The sequence below is a fragment of the Protomyctophum bolini genome (genome assembly GCF_963924005.1).
Source record: "Protomyctophum bolini genome assembly, chromosome: 11".
In the NCBI taxonomy this organism is placed as follows: domain Eukaryota; kingdom Metazoa; phylum Chordata; class Actinopteri; order Myctophiformes; family Myctophidae; genus Protomyctophum; species Protomyctophum bolini.
The window spans coordinates 40,944,741-40,962,240 of NC_137872.1; the positions used below are offsets into that span (position 1 = coordinate 40,944,741).

The 17,500-nt window shown below is 42.0% G+C and overlaps 3 protein-coding genes across 3 annotated transcripts in view; all 3 read right to left on the reverse strand.

Moving 5' to 3' along the window:
- The window catches only part of LOC308323506 (uncharacterized protein), a gene marked incomplete at both ends in the record, with an annotated part of 5,916 nt that extends 1,999 nt beyond the window's left edge, over positions 1-3,917 (reverse strand). The window contains 5 exons of the mRNA XM_080775234.1: positions 1,521-1,752; positions 2,610-2,741; positions 3,261-3,335; positions 3,430-3,576; positions 3,671-3,917. Of these exons, the coding sequence (XP_080631360.1) occupies positions 1,521-1,752; positions 2,610-2,741; positions 3,261-3,335; positions 3,430-3,576; positions 3,671-3,917 (833 nt within the window). The remainder of the gene's footprint in view (positions 1-1,520; positions 1,753-2,609; positions 2,742-3,260; positions 3,336-3,429; positions 3,577-3,670) is intronic.
- The window catches only part of LOC308323502 (uncharacterized protein), a 77,914-nt gene extending 60,523 nt beyond the window's left edge, over positions 1-17,391 (reverse strand). Inside the window, exon 1 of the mRNA XM_080775230.1 lies at positions 17,345-17,391. The gene's annotated coding sequence lies outside the window, so the exon portion shown is untranslated. The remainder of the gene's footprint in view (positions 1-17,344) is intronic.
- Positions 9,141-17,500, reverse strand: part of LOC308323507 (uncharacterized protein) — a gene marked incomplete at its 5' end in the record, with an annotated part of 18,025 nt that continues 9,665 nt past the window's right edge. The window contains 3 exon segments of the mRNA XM_080775235.1: positions 9,141-12,064; positions 12,067-12,651; positions 16,800-17,013. Coding sequence (XP_080631361.1) covers positions 10,320-12,064; positions 12,067-12,651; positions 16,800-17,013 — 2,544 coding nt within the window. The 3' untranslated portion in view covers positions 9,141-10,319.

A 17,500-nucleotide genomic window follows, 5' to 3' on the forward strand; every position in this document is an offset into this window, starting at 1 on the left:
TTTGTTTGGTCCAAAATATTGTGTGTGTTGTCATGATTTGTCACGACAAGAGTTGGCTTCGTACGACGCTTAAAAGGTCTTTAAATTAATAATTTAAGAAATGCCTATGGTCAAAATGCATTGCTATTCATTTCCTGGGCCACTCGTTGTTCTGAAAGGGGGAGGGACTGCGACGCTCTATAGCAACGCATTCAAACCACTGCCGCTTCCTGTATCTGTGGTTGCTAAAGCAACGCATTCAAACCTCTGCAACGTCCTGTATCTGTCAAGAGTGTCTGTCTGTATCTATTCTACGTCCGAGCATAGACATGGTAACGCCCCGCCTGCCTCTGATTGGCCTACCGACACTGCCCGTCTTGCCTGTCCTCCGAGATGCAAGGCTACTCCGTGGTGGGAAATAATACAAGAGAATGGCAACACGTGACAGTAACTTGTAACTTTAATTTTTGTACAAGAGGCAAACTAATATTGTTTGTGCCGTTTGCTTTGATTGAATAATTTGATTGCACACGTAGGCCTATGTACTATCACTATAATTTGATTTGGCTGTGTTCTAAATGAAAGTGTTAGTGTTGATTATCGTGTATTAATCTAATTATAGTAAACTAATAATATTATACAAAAAAAGGGAAACGAGACCTTTTTAAAGTAGGCTACAATAATGTTTCAAGTTTACCCATGCATGTATACAAATAAACAGGCCAACTGCATAAACAATATTACTTTTTTGGCCTCTTCTACAAAAATAAAAGTTACTGTCACGCATGCCAAGCTGTCATTCTCTTGTATTATTATATCGTACTTGACTACTTGTATTATTTATTTCCCTCCACGGAGTAACCTCGCGCAGCAGACTATGCAGCGTGCGTGTATCTTCCACCTCGGAGACACCGGCTGTGTCGGTAGGCCAATCAGAGGCAGGCGGGCGTTACCATGGCTATTCTCGGACGTAGAAAAGATATACGCGTTGCTATAGCAACACATTCAAACCTCTGCCACTTCCTCTGCCATCATCACGGCTCCGGGCCAATGGTCCATTTTGTTGTAATTTTTTTAAACCTTTTCTTCATCTTTAATACATTTTCTACTGCACATCATACACATTGTGGGGTTTCAGCAGTTTCTGTGGGAACTGTTTTTCTAGTTATCAAAGTTATTAAACATCATAACAAAGAACAGAGTTAAAATAAAGGCCTTGTTGTTCAACCTCTGCCATGGGATACAGCAGCCCTACAGTAGCCTGTAGATTTGGCACAGAAACTTGGGTTATCAATATAATGTATTCATCAACCAATAGAATATTTTTTTGAGAAGACAACAATATAGAACATCTGATCAATACTTTATATGTTAATGTAATATATAAATGTAGTTCTAAATTGCAGTAGGCTATTTATGCTTTTACTTAAAGTGAAACATTTGCATGCCTTTCCCACCTCTGCATAATGTTAACAATTATTCCTCACATTGTAAACAGCAAGTGACCACTGAATGTATTGTAGTTAGCTCCATCGTCATACATCCTTTTATTGTCCCAGAGTTTCACGTAGACTACACCCCCGGCCTCCAGCAGCAGTGAGGCTCCATTGGACGCGGCAGCGGTGTCGGTGGGTTGCTGTGCCCAGGCGGAAAGTACACGCTGTCCGTTCTTATACAGTTTAGCTGCACTGGCATGACTTGCTGACTTGCCACCATGACCATAGATGAAGATGTTGAACTGGTAGACACCTTTCACGGGCGCAACGAAGAATCCTGTGTTAAGAAAATCATTTTTAGTTTGGCCTTCACCTTGTGTATTGTGTACATATCTATTATTATTATTATTTATAGAATTCACTATACAATTCACTGCCTTCGTTCAACGAACGAAAAATAGATGTAGGCTACGCTTTGTGTTTCTTTTTTTTTTTATCCCACGATTTTTGTAACCCATTTTTCACCCCTGTGCCAATCATCTACTGTGATCCTGGGCTCTACACACCCTCCGCCAACCTGGGGAGAGCAACAGACTTAACTCATGCTCCCTTCATGCCTGAGTGTCCAAGTTGCTCCTTTACACCTGACAGGGGGGAGTTTCCCTGGTTGGACGTAGCGCGTGGAAGGAACACGTATTCCAACCAGTTCCTTTCCTCTCCATCAGGCGCCCCGGCTGGCCAGGGGGAGGCAGTTTAGAGACCAGGATTACTGCATGTTTTTGTGAGGGTATCTACCCTAGGGGACACAGGGAGAACATGCAAACTCCACACAGAAAGGCCCTTTCGCCAACCCCGCCTTCGGGTATGGGCACTGATGACGCGGAGGAGGAAACACGCCGCCAGCACCCACAGTGCCCCGAGCGGGAATCGAACCCAGGACCTTCTAGCTGTGAGGCGACAGCACTACCAACTGTGCCACCGTGCCCCCCGCTTTGTGTTTCTGTGTCTCACTCGGACACACAATATTCACGGAGAAACAACACCAACAACACAGACTGTGTGGCACGCAAGATTCTATTAGCTATTAGCTTGAACTATAGCTTCTACTGTTCAAATGCTTCCATACAGTCTGGAGCAACGGAAGCTCTTAAAATGATCATGATGATAAAGACATCATGACATTTATCATCATACCTGTGTCTGGATTATATCCATTACCAACATTAGTGAGGACATGTTTGTAGGTCAGGATAGTGTCAACATTGTAAGGTCCCGTGTATCCACTTCCAGAGGCCAAAAGACAGGCAGAGAAAGACACTCGACTGACTGTAAATGAAACACACAACATGTAACAGGATGATGAATTGCGCTTTTTATAGCGCTTTTCCAAGTGCTCAAAGAGCTTTACAACGGTCCATTCATTCATACATTGGGAGGTGAAGCGGCGAACAGTCTACGCCTGCAGCGTCCTCACTTCCCCCATTCACACACCGACGGTGGCGAGCTCACACCGACCGACTCACTAGAGGTTCTGAGGGCTGTATTTTGCGTGTCTTAAGTACCAGGTCTTATTCCCTAACTTGAGTAAACTAAAGACCTGGAGGCGTGATCAATGCCATTTGGCTATTCCGAGTGGCCAAAGAGCATTGAGCCTCCAGGTCTTTAGTTTACTCAAGTTAGGGAATAAGACCTGGTACTTAAGACACGCAAAATACAGCCCTCTCGCCCACAAGGACACTTCGACATGAGGAGAGGAGGAGCCCAAAGGATAAATAATCATTCATGCAGATTATCATCAGCTCTACAGTATACATGAACACAGAAGTACATTTGTGTTTCTCATACCTTCATTGTGCTTCTGTAGAATGTTCACCTCATGCTGTGTGGCATTTGATCTGGCTTCAATGGTTTCAACAGAAGCTGAGAATGAAATGCAACGATAAAACAGTCATGTTTGAAAACACTTTTACACTTTTAAGTCACACACATAATGTGATATGATCAGTAGAAATACCTTTAATCAGACGGTCGCTGTCCGTGAGTCTCTCCATCGCAGCTCGAACCTCTTGCTGGGTTCGTTGAAGCTCCTGCTGTGTTTGGCGTAACTCCTGCTGGGTTGAACTTTGCTCCTTCTGTGTCTGTTGCAGGTCAACTTGCAGCGCTGTCATCAGGACAGTGATGTTAGAAAACACGTACAGTATGTAAAAAAATATATTTAATGTAATCGATGCATATGAACATGGATATATCAATACCTTTGGTCAGACTTTCGCTGTCCTTGAGTCTGTCCATGGTGGCTTGCAGCTGGATTCTCTGCTCTGTCATGGTGGCGGTCATCTCTCTCAGCACAGCATGGATGTCAGGCAGGCAGGTTTCTTGGCTGATCCTTTCTGCTCTGTTAACAAGCTGCTCATTGAAGCTCAGCTCATCCACGGCGTCTCCCCGTATTGCCTCTGCACACGACAGACAGCCTAGTAACAACAAGGCCACACATGACAGCATTGTGGCTCCGTATCTGGATGCAGTGGTTCTGAAGCTCTTGACTCTGTTGTTTGGAGCTGCTGTCTCTGTTCTGTTGGCCTGTTTAAATACATCACCAACTATATGATCATCAACACACATTAACCCAGTATTATCTGAACGTCTTATTAATCTTATCTAATATTGCGTTCAGTGACCTGTTGCTGCTGTTATTTTTCTGTTTTTCCTCCATAAAACAAAGATCACTGGGACAAAGACACATAAGTCATTCACAAAAACAATGCATTTGTGAAGTTGTGTCACTGACTGACTTGTGTCAAGTACGAATGTGACATTAATGTTGAAAAGTGAAAAAGCTTTTGAACTTTAAGCTTGACATTATAGCCTCGTCCCCAACATAAAAATCATGATGAAAGGAATGGTAACCAGAAGGCTCGATCGTCCCAAAACACACTCGCCCCCATTTCAGCGGGTCGCTCTCCCCCAGTGGTTCTTGTATTCTTTTAACAGAGGTCAAGGTTAGGGATAAGGTTAGGTTTAGACATAGTTTTACTATAGGTTACGATTAAGGCTAGGTTTAGGCATAGTTTTACAGAGGTTACGTTTAGGAATAAGGTTTATAGTTTTAGGCAAAGTTTTACTTTAAATACAACCCCACTATATGATCATTAATACACAATAACCCAGTATTATCTGACCTGTTTAAATACATCCCTGACACGTGTTTAGTATTAATGCACTTCAACCTGTATTCTCACAACATATTCATCTTATCTAAACTGGCGTTCAGTGACCTGTTGCTGCTGTTATTTTTCTGTTCTTATTTCCTCCATAAAACAAAGATCACTGCATGCGACAAAGACACAAGTCAGTCACAAAAACAACACAGCATGGCCAACGTTTCCACTTCATTAGTTGCCAGCTCTCTTTTCGCACCCCTGCCCTCAGGTAAGAGACTTCGGTCTCTAAAGTGCAATACCTCCTGCTTTAGGAATAGCACTTATTATCCCGGGGCTGCCTCCTGAATGCTGCCCCTATTTTCACTCGCACTTTACAGCGTGAAGCTGCTTTGTAAAAACAATGAATTGTTTATTTATGTATCAATTCATTGTGAAGTTTTTCATTATTTTCATGTATTAGTCCCTCTCATATTTTTGTATCTTTTTCTACCCTCTATGTCTGAATATGTCTATTTGTATGTCTGTTTTTAGAGCTCTGTACTAAAACAAATTCCAATCAACTCTGTTGACATGGCAATAAAGTATTATTGTAGGAGCCAAAATATACATTTTGTTTGTTGTTTATTCTATTTGTTGATTTTTTCCCACGCTTGGGTTTTCGATGTGCCACAGCCCTTACCTGATTGATGAGCTCCTGCTGTGTGTCTGCTAATCACTATACTTATGTCAGCTGTGTGTCTGTTGGCCCGTTTAAATCACCATTGATCTAATCTTGTGTTTAGTGACCTGTTGCTGTTATTTTTGTGTCTTCATTATTTATCTAAAAGTCATGACTTCATGATGAAAGGGTAACCGGAAGGCTTGCCCAAAAACACTCATCATCATCATCATCATCATAACCTTTATTTAAACTCGGAGTACAATTGAGGGGCAAGCCCTCATTTTCAATGTAGCCGAAATACAAAGCACAAAATACAAAAAACAACTCAACAACATACACTCTACAATACAGCAATATCAAAATATGAATTGTAAAACAGAAAGTGTCCAAAGCTAGGATAAATATAATAAATAGATGAGACTCAATTAAAACAGTTACAATGATGAGTAAAAGTGCTAGAAATAAAAAATAAAAATTCGGCCCACATCTTTTCAGCAGGCCTCTCTCCACCCACCCACAAAGTACTCATTATGCAGAATGAATGTCCCATTTCACAAGTTTTGAAATGTACATATATTTAAAAAATAGCTGATCTACGTAAACACTCACAATGCAGTTTTTTAAACTGCAAACGTGGCAGCTTGTACCAAACATAATTTCACCCACCCTTTTAACTCTTGTGCAACTATTATGATCATCAACACACATTAAACCAGTATTATCTGAACGTCTTATTAATCTTATCTAATATTGCGTTCAGTGACCTGTTGCTGCTGTTATTTTTCTGTTCTTATTTCCTCCATAAAACAAAGTTCACTGGGACAAAGACACATGATCTTTAAGTCAGTCACAAAAACAATGCATTTGTGAAGTTGTGTCACTTCAAAGAAGTGACAGACACCACATTGAATAACAATGTTCTTATTTGACACACTGCATGTTTTATTGTTTCTTGAAGGGCAACATGTACTGTAAGGTCAACGGTACTATAGGTGATATTAAAGAACTATATGTTTCACACCACAGAAGATACTGTAAAATGATAACAGAAAATGTCTGCTCGACTCACAGAATGCGATTACCTTGCTAAGTCATTTTAAGTAAATTCTGTATGAGAGTGTCTGCTAAAGTGTAAATTGTAGAAGGTTTATAATAAGTGAACCGAGCGTTTAATGAAATGCACTGTTAATCATATAACAGGTGCTAAACTGTAATTATTTCCACTGCAATCAAAAAACTTCAAAACCACCATGAAATGCAACGTTATGTTTCATGTAAAGAATAAACCAGATTTTCACAGGAACTATTTGTCAACATAACAGAAAATATTATATTATTATTCTTTTACAGAAATTGTACATATTAAGTAGTATAATAACTACACTATTATTATTTTTACGAAAAGGGGCTCCCTGCCATGTTTGTTTCCAACACATTTCACAAAATGTCAACGTTGAATTAAATATTTGTACAACAATATATTACATGTTATGAATACTCCCTCTGAACGTTGTGCATTTATCGACTTAGACTTATTTTACCTTTAAGCATTCTAAAACGGAGGGGAAAAAATGAAAGAAAATGCCATAATGCCAATAAAATAACCGGTTAAACTTGATATAAAATCTAATTTGGTTTGAATCTGGACATAATTATGCTCATAAATATAATGGCCATATTCAGCTCGCAGCGTTAGCTGTTGAAATGAGTGAATCCAGTATTGCCAGCTTAACTTTGAAAATCGTACAAGAGCTATGGCGTACCATCATAATTACCTACTCATAGCGCAGTGTACAATCGTAGTGGAGCAGCTACCTACCCTGTGAAATCACGAGTGCTCATTTCACCACATTAGAGCTGTATTACTTGCCGCATGTAACTTTGTGCATTTGCATTTGTTCAATCTGTATGGTAGAGTATGTTAATTAACCTCTGACATTATTGGTCCTCAAAGTGGGGGGTCCTTGAGGGGGGTACGTTCCCAGAAATATTGCTTATATCATCAAAATCAGTTTAACCAACTAGTTTTCTTACTAAAAAATTAGAACAATTTGGAATAATTTTGAAAGGTCCTCTCCTGGGGGTCTGTGGCAAAATGTACATTTGGGGGTCCTCTACATTGTGCGTCAACTTGTGTAATTAGAGGGGCTTCTCCAAAGAGAGACGATGAAACCCCCTCATTCAGTGAGTCTTGTGTTTGCTCAACAGCACGCTGACCGACTCTGTCCTCATGTGAACTCTGATATCTGAGGTCATGGTGGCAGCCAGGCTGCTGTTAACCCTTCACGGTGTGCATGCACCGTGTGTGCATGCACGACCCGCATGCACTCTGACTCTGTGGTACATGTGCGCGTACTGCCTGTCTGGGAGAACTTGGAGAAGACACACACACGCACGATAGACTATTTTAATTAAATCCCTTTATTATAATGGGACTACTTTTGTTTGTATTATTAACTAAATGTGCACTAATGTCAGCAATATGCGATCACAAAGAATTAACGTCAACGTTGCACACAATACATTAAAAGGAAGAATAAACATTGTATTGCGCCAGCAGTGGCTGTCTAAGATTTTCTGTAGTTAAACTTTTTGGTACAAGTGGTGGATAATAAAATAAACTTTAACTTAGTTAAAACAACTCAGAGACAACTGAGCTCGTTTTCCTTGCAGATCATCTCACACCGTCACTGAAATGTTTTCACAAATAAGATGATCGCTACATCATCGAGCAGAAAACCCACTGCATTTTAGCCGAGCCAGAAACGTCCAACATATTGGTCATGGATTGATAATCAGTGTTGCAAAAGGTATTCACACGTTTTAATATCAATACTGCAATGTAGAAATACTGGTAATTAGTAAAAGTCCGGAATTCCAAATTAATTTTAGACCAGGACTTTTATTGGTATCAAAACAGGCCTTTTGTACAGGAAACTGTACTCATGCAGCAGAATGTCCCATTTCACAACTTTTCAAATGTCTAAAATTAACAAAAATTAGGTTGAGCAGAAGTGATTCCGATATGTGCTGTGACTTGAACCCAATAAATTGCAATCAAAATAATAATATTAAAGAGGGACATTTTTAAATAGCCGATAACAAGCACACAATGTGACAGATACGAAGACAAAGTACTCTCATAAAAGAAAAAAGATATATATATACGACATTAATTCAAGGTTGTACTTTGTTACATTACAATAGATCATTGTCATCTGTGCATGTTTTCCAAAGTTAGGTGAACTTTGTGTGAACAATCATATGCACAACAAATGTATCTTAGGAAGGTGCAATTTGACCACACTAGCGCGAGAAGAGGGCAAAGGTGTGTGTGAGTGTGTGTGTTTCACTCTAGTTTTTTATCAGTTCGTTCATGTATCTTGATTGTTCAGAGAAAGAAGCTTTTCGCATGTTTTCCCTGTAGTAGCAAAGTTTTGTCTATTTCCAGTGGCTTTGAGACTGCGAAACAGTTTTCCATGCTGCAGCAACAGTCGGTTGGGACTAGGGTTTAATATTTTCCCGGATTTGGCTCATTTTAATTCCCGGGAATTTGCGGACCTTTTCCCGGGCTCCCGCGGGAATTCCCGTCAGAAAGAAAACAAAAGAGAAGGGGAAAAAAGTGCCCACCAAAATGCATTTATATGTATAGATACTTCATATGTTCAATAGAATTGATATTTTTTGGTTGAAAACGTTTTATTTGAACGAAATATGAACATATAGCCTGCAATAAAATAATGTTATAGGCCTACTACGCTATTCAGAAAACGTGACACTTAAGGAGTTTGCACTAATTTGACTGTCGAAGCACGGGGGAGGGGGGGGGGGGGGATAAACGACCTCACGTCTTTCTTTCACATTTAGCTATAGGTCTTTCACCCTTTGAGCAGTGGTGCTGGGTCCCCTTCTCCACTGCAGATAATTTGATCATCCCGCTTTGTACTTTATGAAAAGTCCGATTGGGTGTTAAAATAGCCAGCACGGCCAGTGCGCAGCACAGCACACTGATGATTAGTGATTATTAGAGAGAGAGAGAGAGAGAGAGAGAGAGGGGGGGGGGGGGGGCTGCGTGCTGGTGGTTACTATATAAAACAAATTGTAGCCTATACTCATCTTTGTTTGTGTTCCGTTTCACGTTATTCGCTGACTGCTGAGTGACGCACACATGCAGGCAAAAGCCAAAAGGGGTTTAGAAGTGATAATGTCCATCACGGGGAAAGGATCCTCCTCGCTCCGTCGGTAAAACCCTCCTTTTAATACTCTATGGGTAAAACACACTTCTCAGTTCTCACAGAGACTGATTAGGCTAAATGATTGACAAGTGCAGCAGCTTTGTCAATCTTTTGTTTTTGCCAACGGCTGATTCGGTCTGGTTATTAGCCAGGCTAGCAGCTTTAGGAGCGTGCCTGAAGATGTCCAACACAGTTCTGGAGAGAGTGACTCGGTGCTTTGCCTGTCCAGCGCAGACAGGAAATTATACGTTCTCCTCAGACATTCATTATTTTGCTAAAGTGTATAATAAGCTCTGTATCTGCGGGAGGATGCAGGATTCGCGGAGTCCCGCTGATTTTATCTTGACCGCCCGTGTCCGCCCGCAGGTATTTAAATACCGCCCGTGCCGCAAACATTTACGTTGGGTCCCGCTGACTCCCTGTTACAGCCCAGTGTGATCCATAATTCCATATAAATATCATCAAACATGTTTGAAAATGATGGGAGGGTTTAGATTGGACATTTGAGCACTCATAGATCAGCTGGGGAAAGAACGTGCACTGTGTGAAAACTCCTTTAGTGTAATTTCCAACAAGAAAAAACAACACCTCCGGGATGACGGGTCCCGAAGAAATTTTCGGTCGGGAATTTGCGTGCCCTATAACCGGGAGGCCCGTAATCCCGGGATCCCGGCATTAAACCCTAGTTGGGACGGCTTGAATCCTGCATGATTCCTCGATCTTTGATTGACACAGCGTTCATCGTACAGGGCTTGGATGGGGAAGAGCACATCTGCTGAAGTGTTCTGCTACATTAACTACTTTAATATACTTCATCATATCATACTAAAATAGCTGATCAACAAGCTCACAACGCACGCTCGAGGTCACACAACTCAGCAGTGATTCCTCTGTCATACTCTGGATGAAGATAAAATCCAAAATGGAGGTTTTGGGTGAATGTGGTGTGGACTGTGTGGAGGAGCGTCATGGTGTCAGACACATTGTAGAAGGACAGAGTACCTGCACTGTGGTCCAGGTACACTCCTACTCTGGAGGACACAGGGACCCGGCCTGAGATGGGAGTTCTAGAGCCTCTGTGCACGATTCCGAAACCGTTGGAACAACACCCTAAAGCCCACGACCGATCATTGAATCCAAATCCACTTTTCCAAACTAACCCTTTTCTGAGGATATCTTTATATGAAACTGCTACAGCAACGAGTCCAACAACGAGTGCACTCCACTTTACCTCAGAGTACCAGCGTCCACTCAGACCCTCTCTACTCAGAACCTGATAACATTCAGTGAATCTCTCTGGGTGATCAGGGTATGATTGTGGTTCAATCATATGCGTTACTTTTCTGTTCCCTTTCGACAGAGACAGGTATACATGTGCCGTGTTTGGATCCAGTGTGATTGGACGTGAATATTGTAAGAACTCAGCTCTGGTCTTGGGTTCTGGTGATGTAGACAGTGAAACATCCATTCTGCTCACCGTCTCTGAGACGTTTGTCCCTTCCCCTGTGAGACTGTCCTCTAGTTTGTCTCTCATATTGGACTCGGCCACAGTCTCATCTTCAACGTATCTCTGGTCGCTGAGATACACCCAGTCATCGTTGCTGACTGGTGTAGATTCAAGGGGGCAGCAACGCTCTCGGACTTGGAATTGGAATTCCTCTGTGAATGAGAGCTGCTCCAGGTCACACAACTCGGCAGTGTCTCCAGGTGATGAATAAAGCCAAAGTCCAGCATGGAGGTTTTGGGTGAACGTGGTGTGGACTGTGTGAAGGAGCGTCATGGTGTCATCAGACACGCTGTAGAAGGACAGAGTACCTGCACTGTGGTCCAAGTACACTCCTACTCTTGAGTACACATAGCGCACTGGGATGTCAGTTCCAATACCTCCGTGTATGAAACTATAACCTTGTTTGGTACATCCTAAAGACCACGATTTGTCATTGGATCCAAATCCACATTCACCATCACCTGTTCTGCTGATGTCTTCATGTGAGACTGCTATACGGCCACAGTATCCACTCAACTCTACCTCCCAGTAACAGCGTCCTGTCAGAGCCTCTCTACTCAGCACCTGCCACACTCCAGTAAATCTCTCCGAGTGATCAGTATGTAATTGTGGTTTGTCCATCACTGTTACTTTTCTGTTCCCTTTAGACAAAGACAGGCATTGATTTGCGGTGTTTGGATCCAGTGTGATCGGACGTGAATATTGTAAGAACTCAGCTCTGGTCTTGGGTTCTGGTGCTGTTGACGGTAAAACATCCACTCTGTTCACTGTCTCTGAGACATTTGTCCCTTCCTCTGTATAAATGTCCTCTAGTTCGTCAGCTATGATCTTCGGTTCTTGTCCTGTTGACAGTAAAACATCCACTCTTTTCACTGTCTCTGAGACGTTTGCACCGTCCTCTGTAAGAATGTCCTCTAGTTTCTCCTTCATCTTAGACATGGCCACAGTCACATCTTCAAAGTATCTCAGAGGACGGACATTGCTGCTGACTGGGTGTGTAGATTCACTGATCGTTGAGAGGGATGAGGTGTAATGCTGTAGAAAATGGATGTGATCTTCTGTGAGTGAGAGCTGCTCCAGCACCTCCTCAGTTCTTCAGCACGACTCACTTCAAATTTCTGCTGATCTCTGATGAGCTCCCTCACCTCAGATCGTCTTTTCTCCATGGAAGAGATGAGCTCAGTAAAGATGGTGTCACTGTCATCCACTGCTCTGTCAGCACAGTGGTTGATGGACTCCAACTCCTGGTGAAGCACCTTCACGTCTTTCTCTCTCTCCTGGATTCTCTGCTGGATGTTCTGCTGACTCGTATGGAGCTCTTTCTGTCTCTCAGTCCGTTCTGCTGCAGCTGAGGTCGTATCGTGACCTTTGTGTTCTTCCACGGAGCACAGAGAACAGATACACTGCTGATCGGTCCGACAGAAAAGCTCACTCACCCTGTTGTGACGAGAGCATATGTTCTCCTGAAGCTCACCAGAGGCTTTGACCAACTTGTGTTTCTTAAAGGCAGGAGACTGATAGTGAGGCTGGATATGAGTGTCACAGTAAGAAACCAGACACTGAAGACAAGTCTTCACAGCTTTCAGTGTCCACCCAGTGCAGACATCACAGGCCACATCTCCAGGTCCAGCATAGAAGCTCCAGCTTAGCTCAGGAGGTGCAGCTTGGAGTCCTGTTGAAAGATTGATCGACATGTATTTATGAATTTGATAAAATGTATTTCATTTGTATGTGCCTGTACCCTCATATTTGGTAACCTAATTGAGCCAGCATGACTTGGCTTCCTAGTAACTATTGTTTTTGTTACCGTCTATCTGCCTTACCACCATTCTGTGTTATATACAGTTACATGCAGGAAAAAGCTTTGGCATGGTGCTGGGCACGGGGGGGGACCTTCTTTGCCGAAATTTTTGATTAATTAATTAAGATTAATTTATATTATTGCTCCTGTATTGCTATTGGAGACACTAGGGGGGCACTAGGCAGACACTGGGGAGGCACTGGGCAGACACTGGGGAGGCACTGGGCAGACACTGGGGGAGGCACTGGGCAGACAATGGGTGAGGCACTGGGCAGACACTCATGGGGGAGGCACTGGGGAGGCATTGCATGGGGAGGCACTGGGGGGGCGTCACGATAATATTTTTCACAATATTTTAAACACAATTTTATTTTCCAGACAAATGACAGATTTAAAAATTTCATGATTTATCTCCCCCCCCAAGCTTTTCACATGTTTTATTTAATTAGGCTACATTACAAAAGTAGCATTACTTTTCATGTAAAATTACCTCATTTCTGTGCAACAACTACAGGTATAAACATGCTTTCTTGTTTAGAACCTAGCTCGAGTTAACAAACTTAACATGTAAAAGAAAATCTTTCTTTGATGGAATCTTAGGACCTATTTGACAGTGCAGAAACATAATTGCCTTCCTTGATGTATTAATAATGAGCATCAACGACCATCAACTGGGTACTGACACTCTGCTAGCCGCAATTTGCAACTCTAGATTTTTTTATAATGGGATGAATCTAGTTGCAAATACCCTCCATTGACTCCCAACTCATCCAATTTGCGTTTGCGATCTGCTTGCCTTAAACGACGTTAAACTCACCAACATTGCAGCTGTAGTCCAAGCTTGAATTATCCAGCTCTTCCAATCTGCCGAGCTTGTTTTTCATAAAAATCCAACGTAGACACGAGCTACTTTCTGTCAAGAGTGTGCATTTGCGCATTTGCACATAATGCAGGAGGCAGCAGCGCGACCCCTTAATAAAAACGAGCGCTTCCAAACTCCAACATTTCTTCTTCTTGACAGAAAGTAGCTCATAACATGTCTACAGGGGAATTTTATGAAAAACAAGCTCGGCAGATTTAAAGAGGATAATTCAAGCTTGGACTACAGCTGCAATGTTGGTGAGTTTAACGTAGTTTAAGACAAGCATATCGCAAACATAAATTTGATGAGTTGGGAGTCAATGGAGGGTATTGCAAATCTAGATTCATCCCATTATTTAAAAAATCACACCTGTGTGAACTGAGTGGTACAACTCTCTCTCTCCCCCCCCCCCCCCTCCCTCTCTCTCTCTCTGCAGGCCTCTACTACTGAAAGTGATTGCCCCACAAGTCAGAACCCAATGGTACTGAAGTTTCTGAAATTTTTGAGACCCAGTAGCCATGGGGTCCTATTCCACCTCTACCCTGCCACCTGGTACGCGGACATAAATAAACATAAATACCGTGGATACGTTGTTTCTGTGCCGTTTGAGGGCTTCTGTTCGTGTGAGTTATTCTGAATGTGTGAACTGTAAGTACATATAAATAGCGCTGCGAATTCTCCTGTGCTTTGTTTGACCGATCTGGGGCCTATTTCACGAAACTTGGATTAGAGATTAAGCCAGGCTTTAACACATATCCTGGCTTAATATATCCTGGATCAGTGCTTAACCGGTTTCATGAAAGCTGGTTGATCTTGCCAGATTAACTTAACCAGTTAACCTGGATATGTTGAGGCTTGATTCGGTTTCATGAAAGTGATGCTACATAAATTACCATGGAAACTTATGCTTTGGACTTAGCCTGCTCCGGACCAGGCTAACAGCCAGGTTTAACCTAATCCTGATGTCTTTACTGTTCATTAAGCAGTCAAACTGATCACAAACCAATGATGTTTTCCAGATTTATTCAATTATTATGGGTTTATGTTGCCTTATTTGTATCGGTCTGCATTAAAGGACTAATTTAAGCACTATATAAAATCAAATAACCAAAATATATAGGCTGCACAACATCATGACAGCTTGTGAGCTTGTAGATCAGCTGCTTTTGGTGAATGTTCCCCATGAATAGGTTTGCTGTCGTGCAAGTGCACGGTTAAGAAGAATTATTATATTATATATATATATTTTTTTTTTTGTAAAAGTGAAAACCACTAAATATTACCATTACTCATTGTTTTACAACATATTACCATTATAACGTTTCACCCATAGTCCTACATACTTACACCTAGAAACCCCATTCAAACCTATTTAGGTTCATCCTACGGTGGACATGTGTGCCTGAAAAGGAATCTTTGAAATGTTTCATAGTTTTAGAAATAGTGCTTTCAAATTTGAGACATTTATAGGCAGATAGTGGCACTTCAAAAAATCACTTTCACCTAGAAAGTCCATTCACACTTTGTAAAATTCAGCTTACTGTGGAAACACATGCTGGAACTTTTTACTTTGAAATGTTTTGTAGTTTCTGAGTTATTTAACTTAAACGCCCAATGCATTCTCAATGGCAATAGCACAAACTTTACTTTTTGTAAACTTTATTTTTACATTTGGCAATAGCACAAACTTTGGCATGCTAAATGAACCCATGAACCTATGAACCTCACCAGTCTGGCCCCTGTCTGGAAAACAACCCCCTTCCCCAAAGGTAGCTCCCTCAGAGGAGGGAGTTATGGCCAAATATCACAATGCGACAATATCATTATGCTTACAATATTAAGAATTCTGTTTTAAGTTAATAGTAGTGGTAAAATGTAAACTATATTTTTGGGGTAGTTAATCATTCAGTCTATCCACTATTGAGAGTATGTTCTCTCTTTAATTACAGCAGCAGTATTTATTTTAGAAGCTTAAATCCTTGTATCAGTTGGTCTTGAATAGATTAGTAAAGATAATGAGATATACAGAAGGGGGCTGTAATGCAACTATTAAGGATGCAAACTGCCTTAATACCCCATGAAGAAGAAGGATAAGTAAATCTTTGATCCACAGAATGGGTCTAGAGACAACAAGCCAGACTGTCTATTAAGCCAGGCTTGCTGATCCCGGCTCGCCAAATCCGCCAATTCTGAGCCTCGCTTGGCTTTAGTGGAACGGAATAAACCAGGCTGTAAAGATCAGGATTTAAAAAGCCTGGTTTTGGCCTATATCCTGGATTAGTTAATCTAAGATTCGTGAAATAGGCCCCTGGTCGCTTTGATTCTTCTCTTCCTACCTTGTTTATTGACACCTCATTGTACCGCCTATCTGGCTAGCTAGTGGCTATAGCTATGACAGAGCAGATCAGAGGCAGGAACGTAGCCACGCACAAGCCAACCGCACAGCGGGAGGCGGTACAATAAACGGTAAATAAACAAGGAAGGAAGAGAGGAATCAAAACTTCCAAATCGGTCAAACATAGATTAAAAATACTTAACGGCTTCCGCGGCACAGGATAATTCGCAGCGGTGTACGTTGTAAACTAGAGTTCACACATTCAGAAGCCCTCAAACGAACAGAAGTCCTCAAACATCGCAGAAACCACGTTACCGAAGGTATTTATGTCCGCGTTCCATAATTTCCATACGAAAACACATCACCACACAGGGACCCTACGGGTCAGCCCGGTTCGGTTCGGATTGGGCTGACGCAGGGGGTTTCCGAGAGGGGCTATGAAAGTGACTGAATGGAGTCTCCGTCTCATTTCTCTCCAAAATCACTTGAATATGATGGAATATGATTAAAGCTCACATTTGATTTCATATCACACACACACACACACACACTGATTCACTAGCCCACCCTAGAAAATAAAAAGATTTTTCTTTTCAGCTCTTAGCATGGCACGGTTTAATTCAAGCATGGTGGCGGCGCCATGCAAATAACATTGTGCAGGAAACCTAAGCATATTGATTCCCCTCAAGATAGCCCGCTACACTGCCTTGTTAGCCTTTTATATTCTTGTAATAAAACGTTCCATCTCTTTATTGGTTTATAAATTATATGTGACAGACAGACCGTGAACTGTATATACAAGATAACTTTAATTAGTCTCACCGGTCTTCTTCAGGCTCTCCACCACATCAGCCAACATGGTGTTTTTCTTCAGAACAGGTTTTGGGACGAAGCTGTGTCTGCATTGTGGACACGTGAACCTTCCTCTCTGATCGTCCTGGTTCCAGAATCTCTCGATACACCTCCTGCAGTAGCTGTGTCCACAGGGAACAGTCACTGGATCCTTCAGTAGATCCAGACAGATAGAACAACACAACTGTCAGCGCCGTCCGAGTTACGTCCCGATAGGCAGAGAATAGTATATATTAGTAGCCCCTAGTTTCATTTGCGAGGACAGCTACGCGTTCTGTCGCCGTTAGAACATCTGCGCCGAAGACGCCGTTTCCACGGCGACGGATGATGTCATTTCATTTTGATCTGATTTCATCCAAATCTGACACACCGGTCCAGTTGAACTCCCTGCTGCGCCATTTCAGTACGTCCGTCTGACTGACTGAAAGAGTTTGGTTGCGTTTAGTGATGTGTCGGTCACGAGCGACTCGTTCATAAGAAAACGCAACTTGAGTTTTCTTAGGCTTCGTACAGACATCAGACGAACCTTAGAGTAGGCTATAAGGGACGAACATGCTCTGTCGTGTCCGTGTTTCATGGCCGCCTCATTTTCCAATGTAAGACAAGTCACGTGGTTTGACCAAACAGTTGTGTGTGATGGGGGGAGGGGGGCAATCAAAGCCACAGATATC